The sequence below is a fragment of the Pseudophryne corroboree genome, chromosome 4, assembly GCF_028390025.1.
Source record: "Pseudophryne corroboree isolate aPseCor3 chromosome 4, aPseCor3.hap2, whole genome shotgun sequence".
Lineage (NCBI taxonomy): Eukaryota > Metazoa > Chordata > Amphibia > Anura > Myobatrachidae > Pseudophryne > Pseudophryne corroboree.
Genome location: NC_086447.1, coordinates 931845843 through 931872721, shown reverse-complemented (window position 1 = coordinate 931872721; position 26879 = coordinate 931845843). Strand labels below are relative to the sequence as shown.

At 48.2% G+C, this 26879-nt stretch overlaps 1 protein-coding gene and 1 pseudogene across 2 annotated transcripts in view; both read left to right on the top strand.

The window, feature by feature from the left end:
* PTPN14 (protein tyrosine phosphatase non-receptor type 14) overlaps window positions 1-26879 on the top strand; it is a 122059-nt gene that overhangs the window by 32038 nt on the left and 63142 nt on the right. For both annotated transcript variants that reach the window (XM_063919082.1, XM_063919081.1), the window contains exon 3: window positions 23208-23377. In XM_063919082.1, the coding sequence (XP_063775152.1) occupies window positions 23208-23377 (170 nt within the window). The remainder of the gene's footprint in view (window positions 1-23207; window positions 23378-26879) is intronic.
* Window positions 25991-26109, top strand: LOC134912937 (5S ribosomal RNA; annotated as a pseudogene).

The window sequence follows — 26879 nt, the reverse complement described above, 5'->3', positions numbered from 1 at the left end:
TGGGGCCAGAGCTGAGAGGGGCCACCTTCACTGTCACAGTTACATGTGTTATATACAGGGGTGTAGCTACCATAGGTGCAGGGAGTGCAGCTGCTATGGGGCCAGAGCTGAGAGGAGCCACCTTCCCTGTCACAGTTACATGTGTTATATACAGGGTGTAGCTTCCATAGGTGCAGGGAGTGCAGCTGCTATGGGCCCAGAGTTGAGAGAAGCCACCTTCCCCGTCACAGTTACATGTGTTATATACAGGGTGTAGCTACCATAGGTGCAGGGAGTGCAGTTTCTATGGGGCCAGAGCTGAGAGGGGCCACCTTCCCTGTCACAGTTACATGTGTTTATATACAGGGTGTAGCTACCATAGGTGCAGGGAGTGCAGCTGCTATGGGGCCAGAGCTGAGAGGAGCCACCTTCCCTGTCACAGTTACATGTGTTATATACAGGGTGTAGCTTCCATAGGTGCAGGGAGTGCAGCTGCTATGGGCCCAGAGTTGAGAGAAGCCACCTTCCCCGTCACAGTTACATGTGTTATATACAGGGTGTAGCTACCATAGGTGCAGGGAGTGCAGCTGCTATGGGGTCAGAGCTGAGAGGAGCCGCCTTCCCTGTCACAGTTACATGTGTTTATATACAGGGTGTAGCTACCATAGGTGCAGGGGGTGCAGCTGCTATGGGCCCAGAGTTGAGAGGGGCCACCTTCCCTGTCACAGTTACATGTGTTATATACAGGGTGTAGCTACCATAGGTGCAGGGAGTGCAGCTGCTATGGGGCCCAGAGCTGAGAGAGGCCACATTACCTGTCACAGATACATGTGTTATATACAGGGTGTAGCTACCATAGGTGCAGGGAGTGCAGCTGCTATGGGGCCAGAGCTGAGAGGAGCCATCTTCCCTGTCACAGTTACATGTGTTATATACAGGGTGTAGCTACCATAGGTGCAGGGAGTGCAGCTGCTATGGGGCCAGAGCTGAGAGGAGCCATCTTCCCTGTCACAGTTACATGTGTTATATACAGGGTGTAGCTACCATAGGTGCAGGGAGTGCAGCTGCTATGGGGCCCAGAGCTGAGAGAAGCCACCTTCCCTGTCACAGTTACATGTGTTATATACAGGGTGTAGCTACCATAGGTGCAGGGAGTGCAGCTGCTATGGGGCCCAGAGCTGAGAGGAGCCACCTTCCCTGTCACAGTTACATGTGTTATATACAGGGTGTAGCTACCATAGGTGCAGGGAGTGCAGCTGCTATGGGGCCCAGAGCTGAGAGGGCCCACCTTCCCTGTCACAGTTACATGTGTTATATACAGGGTGTAGCTACCATAGGTGCAGGGAGTGCAGCTGCTATGGGGCCAGAGCTGAGAGGGGCCACCTTCACTGTCACAGTTACATGTGTTATATACAGGGGTGTAGCTACCATAGGTGCAGGGAGTGCAGCTGCTATGGGGCCAGAGCTGAGAGGAGCCACCTTCCCTGTCACAGTTACATGTGTTATATACAGGGTGTAGCTTCCATAGGTGCAGGGAGTGCAGCTGCTATGGGCCCAGAGTTGAGAGAAGCCACCTTCCCCGTCAGTTACATGTGTTATATACAGGGTGTAGCTACCATAGGTGCAGGGAGTGCAGTTTCTATGGGGCCAGAGCTGAGAGGGGCCACCTTCCCTGTCACAGTTACATGTGTTTATATACAGGGTGTAGCTACCATAGGTGCAGGGAGTGCAGCTGCTATGGGCCCAGAGTTGAGAGGGGCCACCTTCCCTGTCACAGTTACATGTGTTATATACAGGGTGTATCTACAATAGGTGCAGGGAGTGCAACTGCTATGGGGCCCAGAGCTGAGAGGAGCCACCTTCCCTGTCAGTTACATGTGTTATATACAGGGTGTAGCTACCATAGGTGCAGGGAGTGCAGTTGCTATGGGGCCCAGAGCTGATAGGAGCCACCTTCCCTGTCACAGTTACATGTGTTATATACAGGGTGTAGCTACCATAGGTGCAGGGAGTGCAGCTGCTATGGGGCCAGAGCTGAGAGGGGCCACCTTCCCTGTCACAGTTACATGTGTTATATACAGGGTGTAGCTACCATAGGTGCAGGGAGTGCAGCTGCTATGGGCCCAGAGTTGAGAGGGGCCACCTTCCCTGTCACAGTTACATGTGTTATATACAGGGTGTAGCTACCATAGGTGCAGGGAGTGCAGCTGCTATGGGGCCCAGAGCTGAGAGAGGCCACCTTCCCTGTCACAATTACATGTGTTATATACAGGGTGTAGCTACCATAGGTGCAGGGAGTGCAGCTGCTATGGGGCCAGAGCTGATAGGAGCCACCTTCCCTGTCACTGTTACATGTGTTTTATATACAGGGTGTAGCTACCATAGGTGCAGGCAGTGCAGCTGCTATCGGGCCCAGAGCTGAGAGGAGCCACCTTCCCTGTCACAGTTCCATGTGTAATATACAGGGTGTAGCTACCATAGGTGCAGGGAGTGCAGCTGCTATGGGGCCCAGAGCTGAGAGGGGCCACCTTCCCTGTCACAGTAACATGTGTTATATACAGGGTGTAACTACCATAGGTGCAGGGAGTGCAGTTGCTATGGGGCCAGAGCTGAGAGGGGCCGGAGGGCCTGAGGTTACCTACCTATAACATGTGTTATAGGTACGTAATATTGTAAAAATTTTTTTTTACAGAATTGCAGTGGAATGTCAGGCTAAGGCTATACATTGTATGTTGCCTCCATAGTTCTTATCTGAAAGTCTTGGCAGTGGGAGTAAGTGTCCCGTTAAGGTGGCACCTAGTACTTCAGCTCGCCCACCTCCTGTGTGTCCACATTCATACAAGTTTGTATTTGGAAGGGTTAGGCCACCACTGTGATAATGGGGAGGAAGGGGGATGGTGGTTGTTAAATAGCGAGACCAGAGGTAGCCGTGAGCATGTAGTACAACTACTAATCTGGAGCGCCTGGTCTCATACACACAGCCTGGGGCAGTACATATCCATTGATTAGTGTGAGGGAACAATGTACACCCTAGGGGTTAACACAAGTTATTTAACATTGTACTGTAATTTCCCTTTCATTCCGGTGAGCAAATAATTTCACTGGAGTTGAGTGCCACATGTGGAATCCCCACTGAAATGAATAAGCCGTCATCGGTAGATAATCCTTTAATATGTATCTATATATGTCTGCGAGACACTCCTTGCTGCCCACCAATCACATCACCGCTACAGTAGAAAATAGCTTGTGATTGGCTGAGTGGCTATTGGGAGACTAATCTATCAATCCATTCTGTGGTTCAGTTACCAACATAAGTTTGTTTCATTATTTAAAAAAAAAAAAAAAAAAAACAAGATTCCCCATGTATTCCGAGAAAAATTCCTGTGGATTTCTAATGAGGAACGCTGCCAGTGGAGCACAGGTGTGTCGTAAAGCGTCCAAGTGATTTTCTTTGTGGGCGAGTTAGGAGAATGCAGCTGCTGTGTTTTGCGGTCGCCCTCCCCATTTATACAGATTACCATGGGCTTTCCCTGCTAACTGGGGAATTGGTGAAGGGTCTGAAGTGCTGCATGGTTATGTTGCCTGATTTATTTAATGTATGGAGGTTTCCCTTTTTGGCTATGGGGCCAGAGCTGAGAGGGGCCTCCTTCCCTGTCACAGTTACATGTGTTATATACAGGGTGTAGTTACCATAGGTGCAGGGAGTGCAGCTGCTATGGGCCCAGAGCTGAGAGGAGCCGCCTTCCCTGTCACAGTTACATGTGTTATATACAGGGTGTAGTTATAGGTGCAGGGAGTGCAGCTGCTATGGGGCCCAGAGCTGAGAGGAGCCACCTTCCCTGTCACAGTTACATGTGTTATATACAGGGTGTAGTTACCATAGGTGCAGGGAGTGCAGCTGCTATGGGGCCCAGAGCTGAGAGGAGCCACCTTCCCTGTCACAGTTACATGTGTTATATACAGGGGTGTAGCTACCATAGGTGCAGGGAGTGCAGCTGCTATGGGTCCAGAGCTGAGAGGGGCCACCTTCCCTGTCACAGTTACATGTGTTATATACAGGGGTGAGGCTACCATAGGTGCAGGGAGTGCAGCTGCTATGGGTCCAGAGCTGAGAGGGGCCACCTTCCCTGTCACAGTTACATGTTATATACAGGGTGTAGCTACCATAGGTGCAGGGAGTGCAGCTGCTATGGGGCCAGAGCTGAGAGGAGCCACCTTCCCTGTCACAGTTACATGTGTTATATACAGGGTGTAGCTACCATAGGTGCAGGGCGTGCAGCTGCTATGGGGCCAGAGCTGAGAGGGGCCACCTTCTCTGTCACAGTTACATGTGTTATATACAGGGTGTAGCTACCATAGGTGCAGGGAGTGCAGCTGCTATAGGTCCCAGAGCTGAGAGGAGCCACCTTCCCTGTCACAGTTACATGTGTTATATACAGGGTGTAGCTACCATAGGTGCAGGGAGTGCAGCTGCTATGGGCACAGAGCTGAGAGGGGCCACCTTCCCTGTCACAGTTACATGTGTTATATACAGGGTGTAGTTACCATAGGTGCAGGGAGTGCAGCTGCTATGGGGCCAGAGCTGAGAGGAGCCACCTTCCCTGTCACAGTTACATGTGTTATATACAGGGTGTAGCTACCATAGGTGCAGGCAGTGCAGCTGCTATGGGGCCAGAGCTGAGAGGGGCCACCTTCTCTGTCACAGTTACATGTGTTATATACAGGGTGTAGCTACCATAGGTGCAGGGAGTGCAGCTGCTATAGGTCCCAGAGCTGAGAGGAGCCACCTTCCCTGTCACAGTTACATGTGTTATATACAGGGTGTAGCTACCATAGGTGCAGGGAGTGCAGCTGCTATGGGGCCCAGAGCTGAGAGAGGCCACATTACCTGTCACAGATACATGTGTTATATACAGGGTGTAGCTACCATAGGTGCAGGGAGTGCAGCTGCTATGGGGCCAGAGCTCAGAGGAGCCATCTTCCCTGTCACAGTTACATGTGTTATATACAGGGTGTAGCTACCATAGGTGCAGGGAGTGCAGCTGTTATGGGGCCCAGAGCTGAGAGGGGCCATCTTCCCTGTCACAGTTACATGTGTTATATACAGGGTGTAGCTACCATAGGTGCAGGGAGTGCAGCTGCTATGGGGCCCAGAGCTGAGAGGGCCCACCTTCCCTGTCACAGTTACATGTGTTATATACAGGGTGTAGCTACCATAGGTGCAGGGAGTGCAGCTGCTATGGGGCCAGAGCTGAGAGGGGCCACCTTCACTGTCACAGTTACATGTGTTATATACAGGGGTGTAGCTACCATAGGTGCAGGGAGTGCAGCTGCTATGGGGCCAGAGCTGAGAGGAGCCACCTTCCCTGTCACAGTTACATGTGTTATATACAGGGTGTAGCTTCCATAGGTGCAGGGAGTGCAGCTGCTATGGGCCCAGAGTTGAGAGAAGCCACCTTCCCCGTCACAGTTACATGTGTTATATACAGGGTGTAGCTACCATAGGTGCAGGGAGTGCAGTTTCTATGGGGCCAGAGCTGAGAGGGGCCACCTTCCCTGTCACAGTTACATGTGTTTATATACAGGGTGTAGCTACCATAGGTGCAGGGAGTGCAGCTGCTATGGGGCCAGAGCTGAGAGGAGCCACCTTCCCTGTCACAGTTACATGTGTTATATACAGGGTGTAGCTTCCATAGGTGCAGGGAGTGCAGCTGCTATGGGCCCAGAGTTGAGAGAAGCCACCTTCCCCGTCACAGTTACATGTGTTATATACAGGGTGTAGCTACCATAGGTGCAGGGAGTGCAGCTGCTATGGGGTCAGAGCTGAGAGGAGCCGCCTTCCCTGTCACAGTTACATGTGTTTATATACAGGGTGTAGCTACCATAGGTGCAGGGGGTGCAGCTGCTATGGGCCCAGAGTTGAGAGGGGCCACCTTCCCTGTCACAGTTACATGTGTTATATACAGGGTGTAGCTACCATAGGTGCAGGGAGTGCAGCTGCTATGGGGCCCAGAGCTGAGAGAGGCCACATTACCTGTCACAGATACATGTGTTATATACAGGGTGTAGCTACCATAGGTGCAGGGAGTGCAGCTGCTATGGGGCCAGAGCTGAGAGGAGCCATCTTCCCTGTCACAGTTACATGTGTTATATACAGGGTGTAGCTACCATAGGTGCAGGGAGTGCAGCTGCTATGGGGCCAGAGCTGAGAGGAGCCATCTTCCCTGTCACAGTTACATGTGTTATATACAGGGTGTAGCTACCATAGGTGCAGGGAGTGCAGCTGCTATGGGGCCCAGAGCTGAGAGAAGCCACCTTCCCTGTCACAGTTACATGTGTTATATACAGGGTGTAGCTACCATAGGTGCAGGGAGTGCAGCTGCTATGGGGCCCAGAGCTGAGAGGAGCCACCTTCCCTGTCACAGTTACATGTGTTATATACAGGGTGTAGCTACCATAGGTGCAGGGAGTGCAGCTGCTATGGGGCCCAGAGCTGAGAGGGCCCACCTTCCCTGTCACAGTTACATGTGTTATATACAGGGTGTAGCTACCATAGGTGCAGGGAGTGCAGCTGCTATGGGGCCAGAGCTGAGAGGGGCCACCTTCACTGTCACAGTTACATGTGTTATATACAGGGGTGTAGCTACCATAGGTGCAGGGAGTGCAGCTGCTATGGGGCCAGAGCTGAGAGGAGCCACCTTCCCTGTCACAGTTACATGTGTTATATACAGGGTGTAGCTTCCATAGGTGCAGGGAGTGCAGCTGCTATGGGCCCAGAGTTGAGAGAAGCCACCTTCCCCGTCAGTTACATGTGTTATATACAGGGTGTAGCTACCATAGGTGCAGGGAGTGCAGTTTCTATGGGGCCAGAGCTGAGAGGGGCCACCTTCCCTGTCACAGTTACATGTGTTTATATACAGGGTGTAGCTACCATAGGTGCAGGGAGTGCAGCTGCTATGGGCCCAGAGTTGAGAGGGGCCACCTTCCCTGTCACAGTTACATGTGTTATATACAGGGTGTATCTACAATAGGTGCAGGGAGTGCAACTGCTATGGGGCCCAGAGCTGAGAGGAGCCACCTTCCCTGTCAGTTACATGTGTTATATACAGGGTGTAGCTACCATAGGTGCAGGGAGTGCAGTTGCTATGGGGCCCAGAGCTGATAGGAGCCACCTTCCCTGTCACAGTTACATGTGTTATATACAGGGTGTAGCTACCATAGGTGCAGGGAGTGCAGCTGCTATGGGGCCAGAGCTGAGAGGGGCCACCTTCCCTGTCACAGTTACATGTGTTATATACAGGGTGTAGCTACCATAGGTGCAGGGAGTGCAGCTGCTATGGGCCCAGAGTTGAGAGGGGCCACCTTCCCTGTCACAGTTACATGTGTTATATACAGGGTGTAGCTACCATAGGTGCAGGGAGTGCAGCTGCTATGGGGCCCAGAGCTGAGAGAGGCCACCTTCCCTGTCACAATTACATGTGTTATATACAGGGTGTAGCTACCATAGGTGCAGGGAGTGCAGCTGCTATGGGGCCAGAGCTGATAGGAGCCACCTTCCCTGTCACTGTTACATGTGTTTTATATACAGGGTGTAGCTACCATAGGTGCAGGCAGTGCAGCTGCTATCGGGCCCAGAGCTGAGAGGAGCCACCTTCCCTGTCACAGTTCCATGTGTAATATACAGGGTGTAGCTACCATAGGTGCAGGGAGTGCAGCTGCTATGGGGCCCAGAGCTGAGAGGGGCCACCTTCCCTGTCACAGTAACATGTGTTATATACAGGGTGTAACTACCATAGGTGCAGGGAGTGCAGTTGCTATGGGGCCAGAGCTGAGAGGGGCCGGAGGGCCTGAGGTTACCTACCTATAACATGTGTTATAGGTACGTAATATTGTAAAAATTTTTTTTTACAGAATTGCAGTGGAATGTCAGGCTAAGGCTATACATTGTATGTTGCCTCCATAGTTCTTATCTGAAAGTCTTGGCAGTGGGAGTAAGTGTCCCGTTAAGGTGGCACCTAGTACTTCAGCTCGCCCACCTCCTGTGTGTCCACATTCATACAAGTTTGTATTTGGAAGGGTTAGGCCACCACTGTGATAATGGGGAGGAAGGGGGATGGTGGTTGTTAAATAGCGAGACCAGAGGTAGCCGTGAGCATGTAGTACAACTACTAATCTGGAGCGCCTGGTCTCATACACACAGCCTGGGGCAGTACATATCCATTGATTAGTGTGAGGGAACAATGTACACCCTAGGGGTTAACACAAGTTATTTAACATTGTACTGTAATTTCCCTTTCATTCCGGTGAGCAAATAATTTCACTGGAGTTGAGTGCCACATGTGGAATCCCCACTGAAATGAATAAGCCGTCATCGGTAGATAATCCTTTAATATGTATCTATATATGTCTGCGAGACACTCCTTGCTGCCCACCAATCACATCACCGCTACAGTAGAAAATAGCTTGTGATTGGCTGAGTGGCTATTGGGAGACTAATCTATCAATCCATTCTGTGGTTCAGTTACCAACATAAGTTTGTTTCATTATTTAAAAAAAAAAAAAAAAAAAACAAGATTCCCCATGTATTCCGAGAAAAATTCCTGTGGATTTCTAATGAGGAACGCTGCCAGTGGAGCACAGGTGTGTCGTAAAGCGTCCAAGTGATTTTCTTTGTGGGCGAGTTAGGAGAATGCAGCTGCTGTGTTTTGCGGTCGCCCTCCCCATTTATACAGATTACCATGGGCTTTCCCTGCTAACTGGGGAATTGGTGAAGGGTCTGAAGTGCTGCATGGTTATGTTGCCTGATTTATTTAATGTATGGAGGTTTCCCTTTTTGTTCAATGGCACACTCATTTCAGTGGGCTTTTTACCGGTAGTGTAAACGCTGGAAACCTCATCACACACGTGCTTAACCACAGTGCGTGTATTTGTGTGTGTATAATATATATAGGTTATCCACAGGATAACATTGGGATATAATGATGCGACAGAGGATTTGCACCAATCAGTCAAAGCTTTCGGCCTCCCAGAATGCAACGGGCCCGTCCGTATATCCCCTGCCTCCTGGCTCAGGCAAATCAGTTTTTTGTTTGGTGCGGCAGGAGCCGGACCATGGTCAGAGGGCTGCTGGTTTTTAGCAGCCATAAGCTTTTTTATTTTAAGTTTAGTCTTACTATTTTTTTGAACGATCTTGTCTAAAAAAGCGTCTTATACGTATCTTAGAAAAAGTCGCTTCAACAACTCCGTGACAATGCTTACCCATGTGTACAGTGCTGTTTCGGCGGGCGTCTGTGTAGGATGTACTAGCAAGTCCAACAGACGTTACCAGGCTGTGGCCGGAGCACGGGGAGAAGGTAAGGCATCGGTTCCACTTAGAGGGGGAACACGGACACAGCCGCACTGTTTTGGGAGGAGACTACCAAACAGTAGCTGGCGCGCCGCCACCTCGGGTGCACCAGCGCTAGGTCCTAGGGATCATAGGCTCCAGGGTTAGTATGAGGCCGCGATACCTAGGGTTGATGTCAGCAATGGGGAGTCAGACGCTCCCTTTGTTGTCCCTCCCCCCGCTTCATGACCAGTTTCCTCCGAGTTTCCCACCATGAACTGAGTTCCCGCTTCTGTCTGAGACGCTGTGTATCTAAAAGGACCCAGTCGCAGCATAGGAGGCTTGTGTGACTGGTGCGTCAGTGTTCACTGGGCGAGTGTGTACACTATTAGCGTCTGGATCCACTCAGCATTCGCTAACGTATTGATTGATCCTGGAAGCGGGGTGAAGTCTCCCTGTATCCCACTCTACTGAGCCGGGTGATAAAGCACTAAGTCTCTATCTACCTGTTGAGTACGAATAGTTAGATAAGTGCCTGATGCATACGAGTCTGTAAAATATTGCTGCTGTTTTCTCTCACTGTGCGACTGAATACGTTTAAACTCCTATATAAGGTAATGCAGTAATATGTTTCTCCTACATACTTGAAATGTATCTAGTTGAATATGTGCTCATATTGCTTATTATACAAATGTATAACCTGTGACTGCTTGCTAGTGTGATTGCTGACTTTACTATAATTCTGTCAGTTTTTCAAAGAAGGGTAGGGTCGGATTGTATGTCACTTTAACAAATTTTAAAGTGATTACAGTCACAAATTGTATAGTAACACTGTACAGGTGTGTGATTTATTTATCATGTCTAAGAGCGGCAAGGGTGGGGAAAATACACTTTCCACAGCAGCACCAACACTCATCTCATGTTTGTCTTGCGAAGCTGGGTTAACCTGTCAGGATTTGGTTCAAAATGGACTATGTACAAATTGTTTAGCTTTCACCGAAGCCTCTTAAATAATCCGAGGCAAGCGCAGGTTCAAGTTGAACCCCCATGGGCTACTTTTGCACAGGCATTATCCAGCATACTATAGCTGTGTGGATAATGCCAGCTCCTATATCAGGGATAGGTTACCCTATTAACCCTTACATGCAGCATTCTACCTGGGCTTTATCACATCCAGTACAGGAATTGGCAGCCTCACAACAAAAAGCAGGCTGAAAGGCCGGTGGTAAGTAAGTCACATAGACATGATACAAGATCTTCACAGGCTACACATGTTTAAGATGAGGACTCATCGCACTTCAGGTCTGCATAGAGACAAGGAAGAAGGCCTCAGCTCAGTGGACATACCTGAGCTAAACAGTGCTATGAAAGCCATTCTCTCCTTAGAAGAAGCAGAAGAGCCTTTGTTAAAAACTAAGGCACCTGTGTTAAAATGTCCCAAAACAGTTAGGACTGAGTTTCCTGGGTCAGATCAACTGATGGAAATTATGCAAGAGGTTTGGGTTACGCCCAGTAAGAAGTTAGAATTCCAAGGAATTCCAATTATCCTCTTCCAGCTGGGAACTGTTTAAAACGGGAGGTGGCTCCCAAAGTAGATACGCATGTCATTAGATTAGTGCAAAAATCTACATTACCTCTGCCTCCAACATCAATAAATGATGTCAAGGATAGGAGAGTGGATGGTTTTCTAAAAAACATTTTTTCCTTGTCTTGGCCAATCATAAGACAAGCCATGGCTTCAGCCTGGATGGCGAAAGCAGTGGCAGCCTGGGCTGATGCATTGGAGGAGGATCTTTCAATGACATCTAGAGAGCAAAAATCCCATTTTGTAAACAGACAGGCGGTGACGTTTTGGAAGCGGCCTTGGGTATGGGTACAATTGCCTCTCGGGCATCAGCTTCAGCAGTAGCAGCTCGCAGAGCGGTTTGGCAATGTACATGGAAAGCTGACTTAAAGAATTAAACAGTATTTTGGAGTCAGAAGCAAACTCCAAGAAAGTGAGGTTTCCTTCCACACAAAAAGGGTGATGGCAAACCGTTCCAATCCAATAAGTCTGGTAAGACTAAAAAAGCATTGAGCTACCAGCTCCAAATCCGAAGATAAGCCATCAGCCTGATGGTGCAGGCCTCCACCAGGGGAACCCCAGGGATGAGAGGCGACTTCTTCAGTTTGCACAGATTTGGTAGCAGTCTACCACAGATGCCTGGGTACAAGAAGTAGTATTTCACGGTTATGCCTTTGCTTTCAAGAAACACCCTCCTCAAAGGTTTTTGGTACCAGCCCGTCTTCAGTGAAAACGAAGGCCATGGTTTAGCAAGAGGCAGTTCAGCAGTTGCTTCAGTCAGGAGTAATCATTCCAGTTCCTCCTGCACAACGAGGACAGGGTTTTTACTCCAATCTGTTTCTAGTCCAGAAGCCAAATGGGTCGTTCTGGCCCATACTCAATCTCAAAGTGCTGAACTAATACGTTGGGGTACCTCGGGTTCATATTGAGACTTTATGTTCCATTATTTTGGCTTTGGAGCTGGCGGTTTTTATGGTATTCCTGGATATCCAGGAGGCTTACCTACATGTGCTTATAGCACTGTCCCATCAGCGCTATCTTAAGTGGCTATCCTCCAGCAGCATTTTTCAGTTCAGGTCCTAACATTTGAACTGGCCGCAGCTCCCAGAGTATTCATCAAAATTATGGTGGTAAAGGTATTATATCTCTGTCAGCAGGGGATAAGGATTTTTCCATACCTCAGCGATTTAATAATCCTGGCACAAATTTTAGGAATGGCTTCAGTGTTTTCTGCAACAGACAATAGCTTGTTTACAGAGATACGGTTGGCTCATAAATTGGGCAAAGTCGTCTCTGGTTCCGTCACAACGGATGACTCACTTGGGGGCTATGTTGGAATCAGGTATTCGGAGTGTAATTTTACCTCTGAACAAAATATCCTAAATTCATTCAAGGATTCAAGAGTTGCTACACAGTCAAACAGTATCCATTTACGCGGCAATGCGTGTGATGGGATTGATGTTGTAGACATTTGACATGATGGAGTATACTCTGTTCCACACGAGACATCTGCAACGTCTGATCTTTTCTAAGTGGAATGGTTTTCATAAGACATATGGTCTCTCCTCTGGAAGTAAGGAGGTCAATAGCCTGGTGGCTACAGACATCCTATCTGGACACAGGGAGACTCCTTTTGATATCAGATTGGGAAACTGACAACGGATGCCAGCCTTCAGGGCTGGGGAGCAGTGTCAGGAAGGAGTTGCTTTCAGGGGCAGTGGACCAAGGAAGAAAGTTGCCTGTCAATAAATATATTGGAACCTTGGGCCATATATATGGCATTTATTCAGACAAAGAACATCCTGGGAAACCAGTTCAAATCCGCTCGGACAATGCAATGGCAGTAGCGTACCTCAACTATCAGGTAGGAATTTGCAGCCAAAACACAATGAAGAAGATAAGTCACACGTTAAGGTGGGCAGAACTTCATCATCCAGCCTTCTCCGCAGTATTTATTCCGGGAGTCCTAAACTGGGAAGCAGAATTTCTCAGTAGACACACCATTCATGCACGAATGGGCTCTACATCCCAAGGTCTTACAAACTCTGGTAGACAATGAGGGTTACCGGAGAAAAATCTCATGGCGTCCCGTCAGAACAACAAAGTTTCCGCATACGGGTCAAGAACAAAGGATCCCAGAGCGACCTTTGTGGATGACCGGTCAGTGAGATGGGACTTTTGTCTGGCTTATGTGTTTCCACCAATCACCCTGTGACCCAGGGTGATGCGAAAGGTAAGACAAGGTAAGGGTGCCGTGATACGAATAGCTCCGGCTTGGTCCAGAAGGTCCATTCCTACTCCCTGATCTACTGGCTCGGGTCCTTGCTTTTTACAAGCACTTGGATCAACTGTCTTTGATGGCGTGGCTCATGAGACTTCCATCCTGAAAGCAAGAGGATTTCACAACAGGTAATTAAAAAAATCTTCCTTAACTCGCATTATCACCGAATATGGCAAGCCTATATGCAATGGTGTAGTGGCTGGAAATTTGACCTTAGGTTTCAGAATGTCAGATTCTTAGCATTCCTTTAGGCAGGAATGGTCTAAGGTGTGCGGATGGCTCCTTGAGAGTGCAAGTATCAGCATTGACTGTATGGTTCTAAAAGGAAAATTGCTAACCTACAGGATGTGTGCACTTTTTTCCCAGGGAATGCTGCACATTCAAACTCCTTTTGTTCCTCCTACAGTGCCTGGGATAGGTTAAGGTTAGTCCTAAAGGCCCTTCAAGTTGCCCCATTTGAATCACTAAAAAGAGTGGATCTTAAATGGTTGACAGATAAAGTTCTCTTTCTACTGGCTATTGCTTCAGCTAGAAGAGTTTCAGATTTAGGGGCATTGTTACGTCGTTCTCCATTTCTGTTTTTTTTTAATTTTATCCAGATAGAGCGGTTCTCAGAACCAAATCTGGGTATCTTCCTAAAATTTTGTCAAAATTCCACCTTAGTGAAGAAATTGTAGTCCCGTCCTTCCAGGGGCCGGATCTTTCTGTGGGAGATGCATCGTTGACGTAGTCCGTGCCTTAAGGATCTACATAGATTGTACCACTGCCATCAGAAAGACAGACACACGCTTCGTTCTCTACGGATTTCACAAGAGAGGACGGTCTGCGGATAAGCAGACACTGGCAAGATGGCCTCGGATGACGATTTCAGAAGCATATTCTCAGGCAGATCTCCCTGTTCCAGCTAATGTCTCTGCTCACTCTACTCGTAAGGTAGGTCCATCATGGGCAGCACAACGTGGTGCTTCAGAATAGATATGTAAGGTAGCCATATGGTCTTCCATTAACACATTCATTAGACATTATGCCTTTGATACTTTTGCCTCTCAGGACGCTGAATTCGGGCGAAGGATTCTCCTGTCCAGTCAGGAGCGTCACCACCACTAAATTGCTTTGGGAAGTCCCATTGTTATCCTGTGGATAACCTGTGGACCCTGTCGGAGAAATATACGTTATGGTAAGAACTTACCGTTGATAACGTTATTTCTCCTAAGTCCACAGTATCCACAGGGATCCCACCCTGACGCATCTGATTTGAGGATCCTTTCACTTACTAGCCTCTTCCTTCTTGTATGGAAGGGTGTGCATGTGTGTTCTTCTCGCCTGATTAGGGCTCTACATGATGCTCCTGCCTTGAGCTTTGGAAAAACCACTGATTTGCCTGAACCAGGAGGCGGAGATATATGTACGGGCCCGTTGCATGCTGGGAGTCCGAAAGCTTGGATCGATTGGTGCAAATCCGCTGTCGCGTCGTCATATCCCGATGTTATTCTGTGGATACTGTGGACTTAGGAGAAGTTTTACCGTAACAAATATTTTGCACGTCGGTGGCCACTAGATGGCACCTAGAGGAGCAATTCAGTTGTTGCTCTGTTTGGGCGTGCACAGCTGCCGATGCTGTCATTATTGCTTGCGCCCCACCCCAGAAGCTAGTGAGCAGAAGTGAGTGAAAAGGGACCCGTCTGAGCACTCAAACAGGACTATTCATGTTGCGCCCATTACTTTGGTCAGGTTTTGCTGCTTTATGCGGCTTAACCCGACCTCTCTGGGCGAGACAAGCGTCCAACATGATCTTACTCTTACGGTGTTCCGCCATTTTGACGTGCTGGTATATCTGTAACTTGTCATGCAGGTAGATCCTGCGTTTGGGTGACCTGCCATGTACAACGCTGTGACTTGATTTAAGTTGTGTGTCCGTGTAATGTATCTTACAGAACAGTGACCACCAGAGTTACTGTACTACCCAGACTGTGGGGCAGATGCACCAAGCCGTGGAGAGAGATAAAGTTCCAACCAATTGGCTCCTGTCATTTTTCAAACGGCCTGTAACATGGCAGCTAGGAGCTACTTTATCTCTCTCCAATGTATCTCTATTTAAGATTTGATACATACTGTATTTCCCTTTGTGTATTTAAACATCATGTGTAGAAGAATCTGATGTAAATGCAATGTTCTCTGTACTGCAGCTGTGTCATAGATGATTTCCTGTGTATGTATTATAAACTGCAAAAATAGCCCTTTAATCTGCAGACAATGACTGAGCCGCTGGGTGGGTCCGAGGAGTAGAGAATAAACAATAAAGCGCTATTATTATTTGTTTCCTATTTTAGTTACTTCAGACTTTCTCTGACCTCTGTGGTCAGAACTTACCCGGGTTCCTTCTAGGAGACTCAGTCTATTGAGAGTAATACAGATTTCACTACGTTATTCTTATTAATGTTATATACTAGGTGGCTCATCGCGCCCTACGGGCGCTCTTCACACTGTCGGAAGGGGCTGTGCTCCCTTAACCCTTGCACGTCCCGTGCAACATTTTTATTATACGTAGTATTACCGCCAATCATAATTGGTGAAATATTGCACAGACAAAGGGAGTGCGATTGGTAAGGGGCCGTAGCCCCTTGCGAAGGCGTGAACAGCGCACGCAGGGCACGATGAATCACCTAATAGGTGCTGTGGTTGGGGGAGTGGCGGGTGCGTGGGAGACGCGGATGGGGTCCATTGGTGTCGCGGGTGCTGGAGGGGCGGATGTGGTGGTGCCGCGAGTGGTGGAGGGGCGGGGGTTTTGCGGGTGGTGGGAGGGTGGGGGGCGGGTGTGGTGGTGCCGCGGGTGGTGTATGTATGTATGTATGTATGTATGTATGTGTATATATGTGTGTGTGTGTGTGTGTGTGTATATATATATATATATATATATATCTATATCTATATCATACCATTCACACATGATACACTGTGCACATACCCTATGCACACACTATACACAATACACCACACACACAATCTGCTGGAGCTGCTCCTGCTGTAACGACCGTGAGGGATCACAGTTGGGGCCGGCCTATGTGATGATCCCTCCGCTCCATCAGGGAGGACTGGTTGGGCTCAGATCACACCATTGAGCGGCAGTTTGCGGGGGTGCCGCGGGTGTGGGAGGGGCTGTTTGCGGGCGTGGGAGGGGCGTTTTGCGGGGGTGCTGCGGGAGTGGCGGTCTGCGGGGGTGCCGCGGGCGTGGCAGGGGTGGTTAGCAGGGGTGCCGCGGGCGTGGGAGGGGTGGTTTGCAGGGGTGCCGTGGGTGGGGGAGTTGGTGGGTGTGGGGGTGCCGCGGGTGGGGCAGGGGCAGTTTGCAGGGGTGCCACGGGTGGGGGAGGGGCGGTCTGCGGGGGTGCCCTATACATGCACACAGTGTCAGGGGAGCCTCCTCAGCCCTGGTGCTGGAGCTGCCACGTGTTCTTTTTAAGTGGACCCAAGGGCCTCCCTTGACCTCGTGAGAGTTGAACACCAGGGGTAATCTGCGCACTGTGGTGATGAGTCTGTACTGTTAGGGATGTGCTGCTTGGTAACGGGTGTCCTTACCCTCTTACTACTACACAAACAAAGTGGCTGCTAAGCCTAACAGCGCTCAACCCCTACAGTGGTGTCTGCTTATGAAAATATTGTGCAACACGAATATTGATGAATAAAAAAGAGAATATTTATTGAATGGTAATAACCCTAAGCAAGTATTTGATGCTACTGTGGGCAAAATAAAGGAAATAAAGATCATTGATGTAGGGAAAGTAGAAGAAATCTTTGAAAAACAGAACTTGAAAGGTGCAAGTCTGCACTATAACAATTAAACAGTGAAAATGAGGGAAAATGCAGATATGATCATGAATTATAAGTCATAAATGTTGTCACTTGTGATGGATTCTTCACAGGTGCTCTGTCTGTAGACCACTACGGCTGGTAATGAGTCTTTAAGTCTTATCAACTGATGCTGACTCTAAAATGAGGCATAAATTGATGAATGGGTTAAAGAAAATTAAATCAAAAGGTAAAGGTCCTAGTCCTAACCGGACTGTGATTGTCCTTGTAAGTCTCTTTACAGATAGAGGACGGCGTCCCGTACCTCTAACGTTTGGGGGCAAGTGATGGTGCACTGTCGTTGCGGCCGTGAGATAAGGGGCACAGGTGCGGGTGGGCTGCGGGATCTCCGGGCTTCTCCGGACTGACTTACCCCTCTGCGTCCGTGCCTTCCCGCGGATCGTCCTTTTACGGATCTCCCCGTGAGTTGGCTCCGCGCGCCGGGTTAGTCGTTGTCGGGGGAGAGGGTGCTCTGCCTGCAGGGTCTGAACGGAACCTGCGGCTGGGACACACTTCTCCACTACAGAGACTCACCTGCGGGATCCTCTTTCTGACAGTCCGTCTGTGCGGCTTACCGGTGACTTGTCAGCACCGTTGCTCTCGATCTTTTCTTGCACTTTGCCGCTGTCTGTTGATGTGGATTGGGTATCCTATATTCTCCAACGCGTTTCAACCGATTTGGTCTTCCTCGTGAGAGTTACCCCGGGAAGATATGGCGAGGCCAGCAGCAGTGGGTCCAAGGCCGCCGAGCGTGAGATGGGGGAGGAGGGAGGAGGTGGTGGCGGCTGCGGGGCTGGTGCGGGCTGTGTGCTGGGGACGGGCTGCCTCCATACAGCGGGGTGGTAAGTGATACAAGTGGGTCCGGGGGAGGCACCGCCCGCGCATCATTTCCCTGGGGTGGGGAGAGCGGAGGCCGGGACGGCGGAATAGGGAATCCCCCCACCCCCATCATCTGCATATAGCATAGTGTGCGCGCTTCCGACAGCCGCCTGTCACATCATGCACCGCATCCAGCCACGACTTACGCTGGGCGTTGTGACTCCTCCCAGCGTTAGCCACACAGTCAGAGTGACAGATCTGGCCAATTATATAGGCGATATGTCACTGTTCTATTGGTGAGCGTATAACATACTGTATTTATTCCGGGAAGTTCAAGTTCCTGTCATCTGCATATTAGGGTATACCTTGTTTGATTCCTTTTTCCATATAGTCCTAATAGTCTTTTTTTTTCCACCTAAAGTCCAATTTTCTTGTCTATAAAAGAGGCCTCGTACCGTTCAGTGAGACGTAACGCCGCTTTCTGACATTTCGTATTGAAGGTTGTGTATTAGGGAGGTGATTAATATCTAAGGGGGTGTCTGGCGCATGCTAAGACTAAAGTTACTCTGGCCCTGTTGAAAATGAGTTTGTAGCCATGTAAATAGATCTTCCGACAAACCCGTATACCGTGCACCAGTTATCAGGTGCTTGTATACTTGATAAAGTGGTTGGTAATTTGGGGACAGGCCGCCACGCTTGCAAATCCTTTCTGTAAAATGTACTAGGATGGAATAATTACCCTCATTCGGCAGCAGATAAGACACGTGCTGAAGCCGTAACACCAGCTGCCCCGCTCAGTCCCTACCATCTGCCCCAACCAATCCCTACTCAGTCCCTACCATCTGTCCCAACCAATCCCTACTCAGTCCCTACCATCTGTCCCAACCAATCCCTACTCAGTCCCTACCATCTGTCCCAACCAATCCCTACTCAGTCCCTACCATCTGTCCCAACCAATCCCTACTCAGTCCCTACCATCTGTCCCAACCAATCCCTACTCAGTCCCTACCATCTGTCCCAACCAATCCCTACTCAGTCCCTACCATCTGTCCCAACCAATCCCTACTCAGTCCCTACCATCTGTCCCAACCAATCCCTACTCCGTCCCTACCATCTGTCCCAACCAATCCCTACTCAGTCCCTACCATCTGTCCCAACCAATCCCTACTCAGTCCCTACCATCTGTCCTAACCAATCCCTACTCAGTCCCTACCATCTGTCCTAACCAATCCCTACTCAGTCCCTACCATCTGTCCTAACCAATCCCTACTCAGTCCCTACCATCTGTCCAAACCAATCCCTACTCAGTCCCTACCATCTGTCCTAACCAAACCCTACTCAGTCCCTACCATCTGTCCTAACCAATCCCTACTCAGTCCCTACCATTTGTCCTAACCAATCCCTACTCAGTCCCTACCATCTGTCCTAACCAATCCCTACTCAGTCCCTACCGTTCTTCTGGTGTCTCCAGTCACCCAGCAAATGAATTTGCACTGACCCATATCGCTTTATAATATTTATAAATGCAGAACAAGCGGACCTTATTCAGCGCCAGTTGCAGTTTTGATCAAATAGAAGCATGCGCAGTATGGGCATGATTCCCGTTGCAGCGGCCGCGTGTGACGTCATGAGGCTGCCCCGAATACGGCCCAGACCCGCCCACATCCTGGATGCCCCGCCCAATGTGATGCAATTGCATTGCCAGGCCCGCGTATTTGCAGATCGGGTCCTGCGTGTTCGCATTGAGCTGAAAATGGATAACTATAGATGCGTCCTGTACTGAGTAAAGTTCAAGTGAGTACATGAGCTTCCTCTATCTTTCATAGTCCACTATTTAATCTCTGACTATTAATGATGTCATATTTTTTTTTTTTTATGCCTGGGGCTAAAACCAATCGAGCGCCTGGGAATGGTGGTGCCCCTAACACGCGGGGCGGATGTACCATCCACAGAAAAGTAATCACATGCTCATAGCAACGGACCGGTTTACAGATAAATAACAGAAAAGGGCTTTGGAGCGTTATACCACTCTCTGCTTATAAAGGCTTTTCATGGACAGTGTCCCTGGTAAAAGGTTAGCTCCTCTAACTTCTCATATAAGAAGGTCTCCCGGAGAATAATGGCAGTACCTACACTGACCAATGTGGGAGAGAACTGAACTGGTCGCGTTAGTAAGGCTGTGGCGTGTTTTAAAAGGTTTTATTCCAAATATATTATACCAAAATTGTTGCATTTATCCTGATTTATCTTTTTTTTCTTATCCGGGGTGCAGTACCTCCTCCTATCCTGCAGGTGTCAGTAGGGTACATTTTCTTGAAATTAAATTTAAGCGCAACATTTGTAGTGCACGTGGCCAGCTAAGGAACCCCTGTTGTTATAAGTAGAAAATACTGTATGTGGTGCAAGTTACAGACATTGCTGTCCCATTGCTGCGGCGCAACGCAGTGTGCGCCCTAATGCCGTTTTCTGCAGATGGCTTTCTGCCTGCACTATGATCTTTCCATATACATCGCTGGAAACGGGCACCTGCATATGCATTTATGTGTGTGTTTGTGTGTGTGTGTGTGTGTGTGTGTGTATATATGTATATATATATATATGTTATATAGTACTGTCCATAAACTAGAGAATCCCACAGGAACCAAGCTCAGGATAGACCAGCACACTATTCAATCATGAGAAAATCTTTTTATATTTTTATATCAAATAAAGTGCAAAAAATCCAATGCAAACATGCAGCACAAGTAATTCAGCAGCAAAGTGTGATATGCAATAGTATACTCAACATCTCTAATATATATATTATATATATATGTGTGTGTGTGTGTGTGTGTGTGTGTGTGTGTGTGTGTGTGTGTGTATATATATATATATATATATATATATATATATATATATATATATAATACAAACAGAAACTTGAAAATTATCTAAAAACACAGGGTTGTCTAATATCATACAGTAAAGTTACGCTACCATTAAGCATAAGTGAGGGTCTTGCGCTGAGGGTCTCCCTGCCCGTATCCAGACACACAGGAGCAGTAATGCATTATAAGCATCTTGTTGAGGAAGACGATGATGCTACTAATATCATCCTATTCCCCAGCATCCGTACCCTCAGCAGCCTTGTGCGATCACTCTATATGTTTACAGCTAGCACTCTGTAATGCAGCCCTGTCTACATCATCTAGTGCAGTGGTTCTCAAACTCGGTCCTCAGGACCCCACACGGTTCACGTTTTCCGTGTCACCCAGCAGCTGCTCTGTGTATCTCCAACTGTCACATTTTAAAAATCTACAGGTGACCTGCAACACATGAACCATGTGGGGTCCTGAGGACCGAGTTTGAGAACATGTGATCTAGTGTTCTGCTGCTCCCTCCTCATCCCAGCAGGTAAGTGGCACACCTGTCCTGCATTGTGGGTCTGCAGCCACTCTGCAGGGTGAGTGTTAAGCCGTCTGCACTGAGCAGCACAGTGTAAGCTCACCAACAGGCGCACGCCTACACCCGGATGACCAGCTGCTGTGAGTCTGGACCGTATTCAAGCAAGCTGCCAATATATGTAGCAACACTGCAATCAATCGCGGATTATACTCTGATCCATTTCCCATGCACCCTGATGTCCTGAACTCACTGACGCTCGAGAATCAAATCAACAAAATGCAGCTAGGATTGCGCTACAAGCAATCAGTGACACTCGGGCGGATGCAGCGCTGCACGCAAGTCAGACGCATGTACTTTGCTCATAGAAAGTTATGGCTTTTTTTCCGTGTGAACAGATGCAGTTGTCTGTGCGGCTGCACCAGTGTGCTTGGTTACATCGCCGCCATTACCGGCGCGCACTTGCACCAGCCCCATCCTCCGTTTACACACAACTCGCCGTAGACTGCGGTTCCATCGACACACTGACACCAAACTGCGAATGCACCATTACCACACATTGACGCCCATTCAGCTGAAGTAACAATGCGACTGAGCTGCGTATGACTCCGCGCTGCCAGTAGATTCATACGATTGGTTAGGGAGCGCGCGTAGTGCTAAAGAACGATCTGCAGAACGGACTGGTGACTTCTCACGGGTGTCTGTGTAGCCTGTACGGGTCCTCAGCAGTCTGTAAGGCACGGGTTACCTGTAAGCATCCTGAGAGCGCACTCACAGCCCAGTGTTTTTAGCGATGGCGTGGTCTCCTCTCGGTCGGCTGGGGAGGAGCGCAGTTCAATTGAATAACAACCATTGTTCATAGTGTCCAGTTATGTGTAATGAACGGAATATGTGACGGTTTACATTCCCGGGAGAGCTGGAGAAGATAAGGTGCCAGAGTGGTGATCCGGTGCCAAAATATCTTTCCGAGCAGCGTCATTCCACGTTTCCTGTTGTATAAGGGAAAGTGCACAGTAATGTTTCCTGACCTTCAATAGACATTGAGCCTAATTCAGACCTGATCTCAGCAGCAAATTTGTTAGCAAAACCATGTGCACTGACTGCGGGTGGGGCAGATGTAACATGTGCAGAAAGAGTTAGATTTGGGTGTGTTATTTTGTTTCTGTGCAGGGTAAATACTGTTTGCTTTATTTTTACACTGCAATTTAGATTTCAGTTTGAACACACCCCACCCAAATCTAACTCTCTCTGCACATGTTACAACTGCCCCACCTGCAGTGCAGCATGGTTTTGCCCATTTGCTAACAAATTTGCTGCTGCGATCAGGTCTGAATTAGGCCCATTGAGAGAAGCTCCAGTCGCCAAGGGGCAAATTACCAGGGACTCCTCAGGGGCAAATGGCGGGGGAGATTTGTGACATGACATCCCCACGCCCATTGCTCTGTTCAGGTGCACGCCATTCTGCTGCGGATCACGGCTTGGCGCAGTAGTGGCTTGTGATGCGATCTGCATCGTCGAGGCCCTGCCCACCTCAGAAAAGAATGAAGCAGAATCTGGGAGGGCTATAGTAAATCTACCCCCTAATTTCTAGAGTCTCTGAAATGCCGAAGTATGGGCCAGTAAAGAAAACGGGCATTTTGCGGGCTGGACAAATGTTTTTAAAAAACCCCATAACAAATGCAGCCTATTCAGTAGGAAATGGTGTTATCACTTAAGAAGGAGACAAGATGGTCTCTTGCTGATTCCCTACGAAGGGGTGTAATTACTGAGGGCTGGTGGGATGTGTCTGGTTCGAGTTCCTGACGGATACCTGTTTTGTCCGTTTGGTGCCCAACGTTGAGGTTCTAGGGTGTTTCCCGGAGTAACGCGATTTGTTCATGTACTCTGTAACTGGGCGCTGCAGATCCCTTGTGGCGCCATATAAATAAAGGATGATAATAATAATAATTTGTCTCTGTGCTAAATTCTCATTTGTGTAAAGAGAACATGATACTGAACGACTCTTCTTTCCCCAGACTCACTACTTTGGCCTCTGGTTTATTGGAAAGTCTCGCCAGGCGCGATGGGTGGAGCTTGGAAAATCACTGAAGAAGCAACTGGACAAGTTTTCCATGGAGTCCTTACTCTACTTTGGTGTAATGTTCTATGTGCCCAGTGTCTCCTACCTAAACCACAGCATCACCAGGTATGTCTTTATGTTGCGCTTATTATTACACCTGTCTTAAGTTGATTTGTGTCGGTGATCATATAGACATTGCCCTGCCTTTACAAACAGAGGATTGGGGAAAACTTGTGAGAAAAGACGTGGGATTACAATGGAAAGCTATTTTGCCTTTTCCATAATGGGAGATACTTGTGGCTGACCCACATCCAAACCCCCAAAAAGATAGGCCCAAAATCGTGCTCCTTAATTTCTCTCTCCCATACATCTGAGATTTCTCCCGCGCTGCCCCTCTTCTCAGGAACTCACTCCCTCGCCCTACCAGACTTCCTGCCAGTTTCCTCATCCTTCAGACAAGCTTGTTAGACTTACCCCTTTATTAATACCTCTCTGCCCTCGTAATACGTAATTACTCTGCTACAGTGGCTACTCACCTACCCTCTCCTCCAGTTCACCCTCCTTGTTATGCCCCTCATATGTAGACTGTAAGCCCTCAGTAGCAAGACCATCTTACCTCCTCCTCTCCTCTTGGCACTCCCCAGTTTCCCTTCTCCCCACCAGCGACTCTGGTCTGTTTGTGGGTACAGGCTCACTGAGTGCTGTTTTGCTGTGTTACCCTGGTAATTTGCCCCTGATGCCTGAACAGGTTAATTTTGGACACGAGGAGAACCTGAGCAGTATAGTAGCCGAATAAGTGACCGTTTGAGATGGATGTACAATGTGGTCCAGGTGTAATAGGCAGTACGAGTCCTGCGAGATAGTCATTGGGTTTGACGTGGCAATGAGTTTAATGGCAGAACCAGGTCTGTATTGCGTTTTAAGCAAATTGCTGCATTTATTCTGATGGCGGTGTTACCGGAATCGCACATTTGGCCCCTGTATCCTGGGCTTCCACGTATATGTATTATTACTCTTCCATCATGCACAATCCTAGACTGACCAGCAAAGCGATATTACCGGCCCAATGTACTTGTATACGTCCCTGCTGATCTGTCATTACCGTGTAACAGAAGTACCTGGAGAAGTGCCATGGGCCTTACAGGTAATGATCATGGATGCGTTCTGTCCATGGTCATCACATGTCCCCTGGCCCCTCTCCTTATACTATGTCTACCTAGAGTTGGGTATCCTAGCAACCTGCTAACACCAAGTCCAGTATGGGCGGAAGTTCAGATTACAGCTTCCGCCCACACAACCATACTAGCGTCTAATGCGGCAGGACGACAAGCGGGTATCCTAGCAACCTGTTAATGCTAAGAGGGGCGGAAGTTCAGATTACAGCTTCCGCCCGTACAGCCCCACCAGTGCTATGCTGCTGTTCACGGCTACTTTCACTGAGATAACATCAGCGTTTATGAGAGTAACTCCCGCCCTCTCCAGCTCGTCTTATTCCACCCAGTGTGACACTACCGTCACACTACTTTCTCCGCGATATTACGACAATACATTAGGGCGGAAGTAATATGTATAACTTCCGCCCTTCCCTGTCTATTTCACAAGTCCGCCCATGTGATGCATCCTATGTTGGCCCCCGATTGGATCATAGGTTCACTACAACCCCGCCCCCAGGATCAGTCATTGGCTGACAGCAATTTCAGGGGTAGGTAAATACTCTGGCAATTGACACGTATGAGCTGCTGAGAATGGAAGTGAACAAGCCCGTGACCGGGTGAAACGCGTTTTCCTCATGGGCACCTGCCTGTCTGACATTTGAATGGGTGATATTTAATGCCTTATTGATTCAGATTTCATGCTTTAGCAAAATATTTCTGTACCTTTGAATGAATTTGTGTCACCAATGCTTTAGCAAAATACTTTTGTACCTTTGAAAGGAATTGTGTCACCAATATTGCTGGGATTTCCAGCTAGGCTGTTTACATGTGTGTACTCTCTTATGTGGGTACACTGTGATACAACCTTGTGATAGGGGCGGGCAATTTGTGGCTCCGCATTTTTTTGCGGGCACCTCGTCTGTTCCCTAAGGGCACCTACCTGTCTGACATTTGAATGGGTTATTCCTGCTATTTATATTGCTGGTATTCCCAGTGAATGAGCATAGCATATCTACTTTGTCTATGTATAGTGTGAAAAATATGTTTTTTCCTCACACCTCATGAAATAGTGACAGGTGGTGTGCGATCTCGCAAATAGTCTGCCTCTGGCAAATTTCAAACTGTGTGTATTATGTTTTTGCTTTGTAAGGGCATGTCACCCAAGTGATTATTACACAGGGCATAATCTATTTGCTTCATACATTAGCTCTTACTATAAAAAGCAATAACTGTTTTTACATAATAATTCTCGGCCACGATCACAAGTGACATTTAAAGTTTCAAGGGATTCACTGGAATATAATTCAATTGTTCAATTCAACATCTCCACCATCCTGCAATTATCTTTTTACTTTGCGCCCCTTTTTTTCCCACTTGTCTTCCTTCTGTGAACTCTCATCCACGATTCTGGGGAGCGTGCCCCCTCAGGAGACACGTCTCTTCAGTCTAACGTGGACAGCAGATTCACACCTATCCAACTGCTCCTATCCCCTCTTCCCACGCAGTCCTATCAATATTTCTTTTCTGAGGAGGATTCAGTCCTTCCGTTTCGGTGCACTCTCATTGGTGGTATAGGGTCAATCCTTCCTACGATCATACCCCTGCGTTCACACCCAATCTTGTCCGATCTTGGAAGCTAAACGGAGGTGGGCTGGGTCAGTACCTAGACGGGCGACTTCTAGGGAATACCCAGTGAAGTAGGAGGATTTATTTCCCTATAGAAACAACACCAACAGCAGTATCACCACTTATACTCAATTCTACTACTTTTTGAACCTCCATTCGTCACGACTTATCCCTGACAGTGGCTGATTAATTGAATTGCTTATTAGTGTGTGGGTTCTCCCACTCACGTATTTAACCCAACTAAGGGTGCATTAATACAAACACAGTTTGTACAGATCTTTGGCAGACGGAAGCAGCGTAATATGTAGCTATCTTCCGATATGCAGTTATCCAGGCATAATTAAGATCTGAACATTTCACAATTTGGAGTATACATCTCCCATATGATTTACCCACGGTTACTTATGTTTTATATGTCTTGCTGAGTTTCCATGTATTCTAAAGAGCAGAAATAAAGACTACATTATTGATTGATAGGCACATCACCTATCTATTAACACTTAGATACTGAAATGAGAGTGCGCCCAAACAAGAGTCATACTTCTCTCCTTGTGTACATACAATTGTTTTTCTTTGACTCTGGGCGCACCGCCATACGGACAGATAGGAATTTCCACAAACATTGTCCATTTCTGGCCACTATTCGATTACTAACGTATTTTGAATCTAGGTCGGTGCAGGATCAAAAACCCTCCTTTTCCGTGTAAACATCCATGTTCAGACTGCCAAGTATAAAAATGGCCACCCCCAGGCTAATTCGGTCTCATGGCCCAAGCACTGAGCGACAGGCTCTCTCTCTAGTGTGGTCATAGACATATGTGGGCGAGCTTTGTGCTGATTTACGTGGC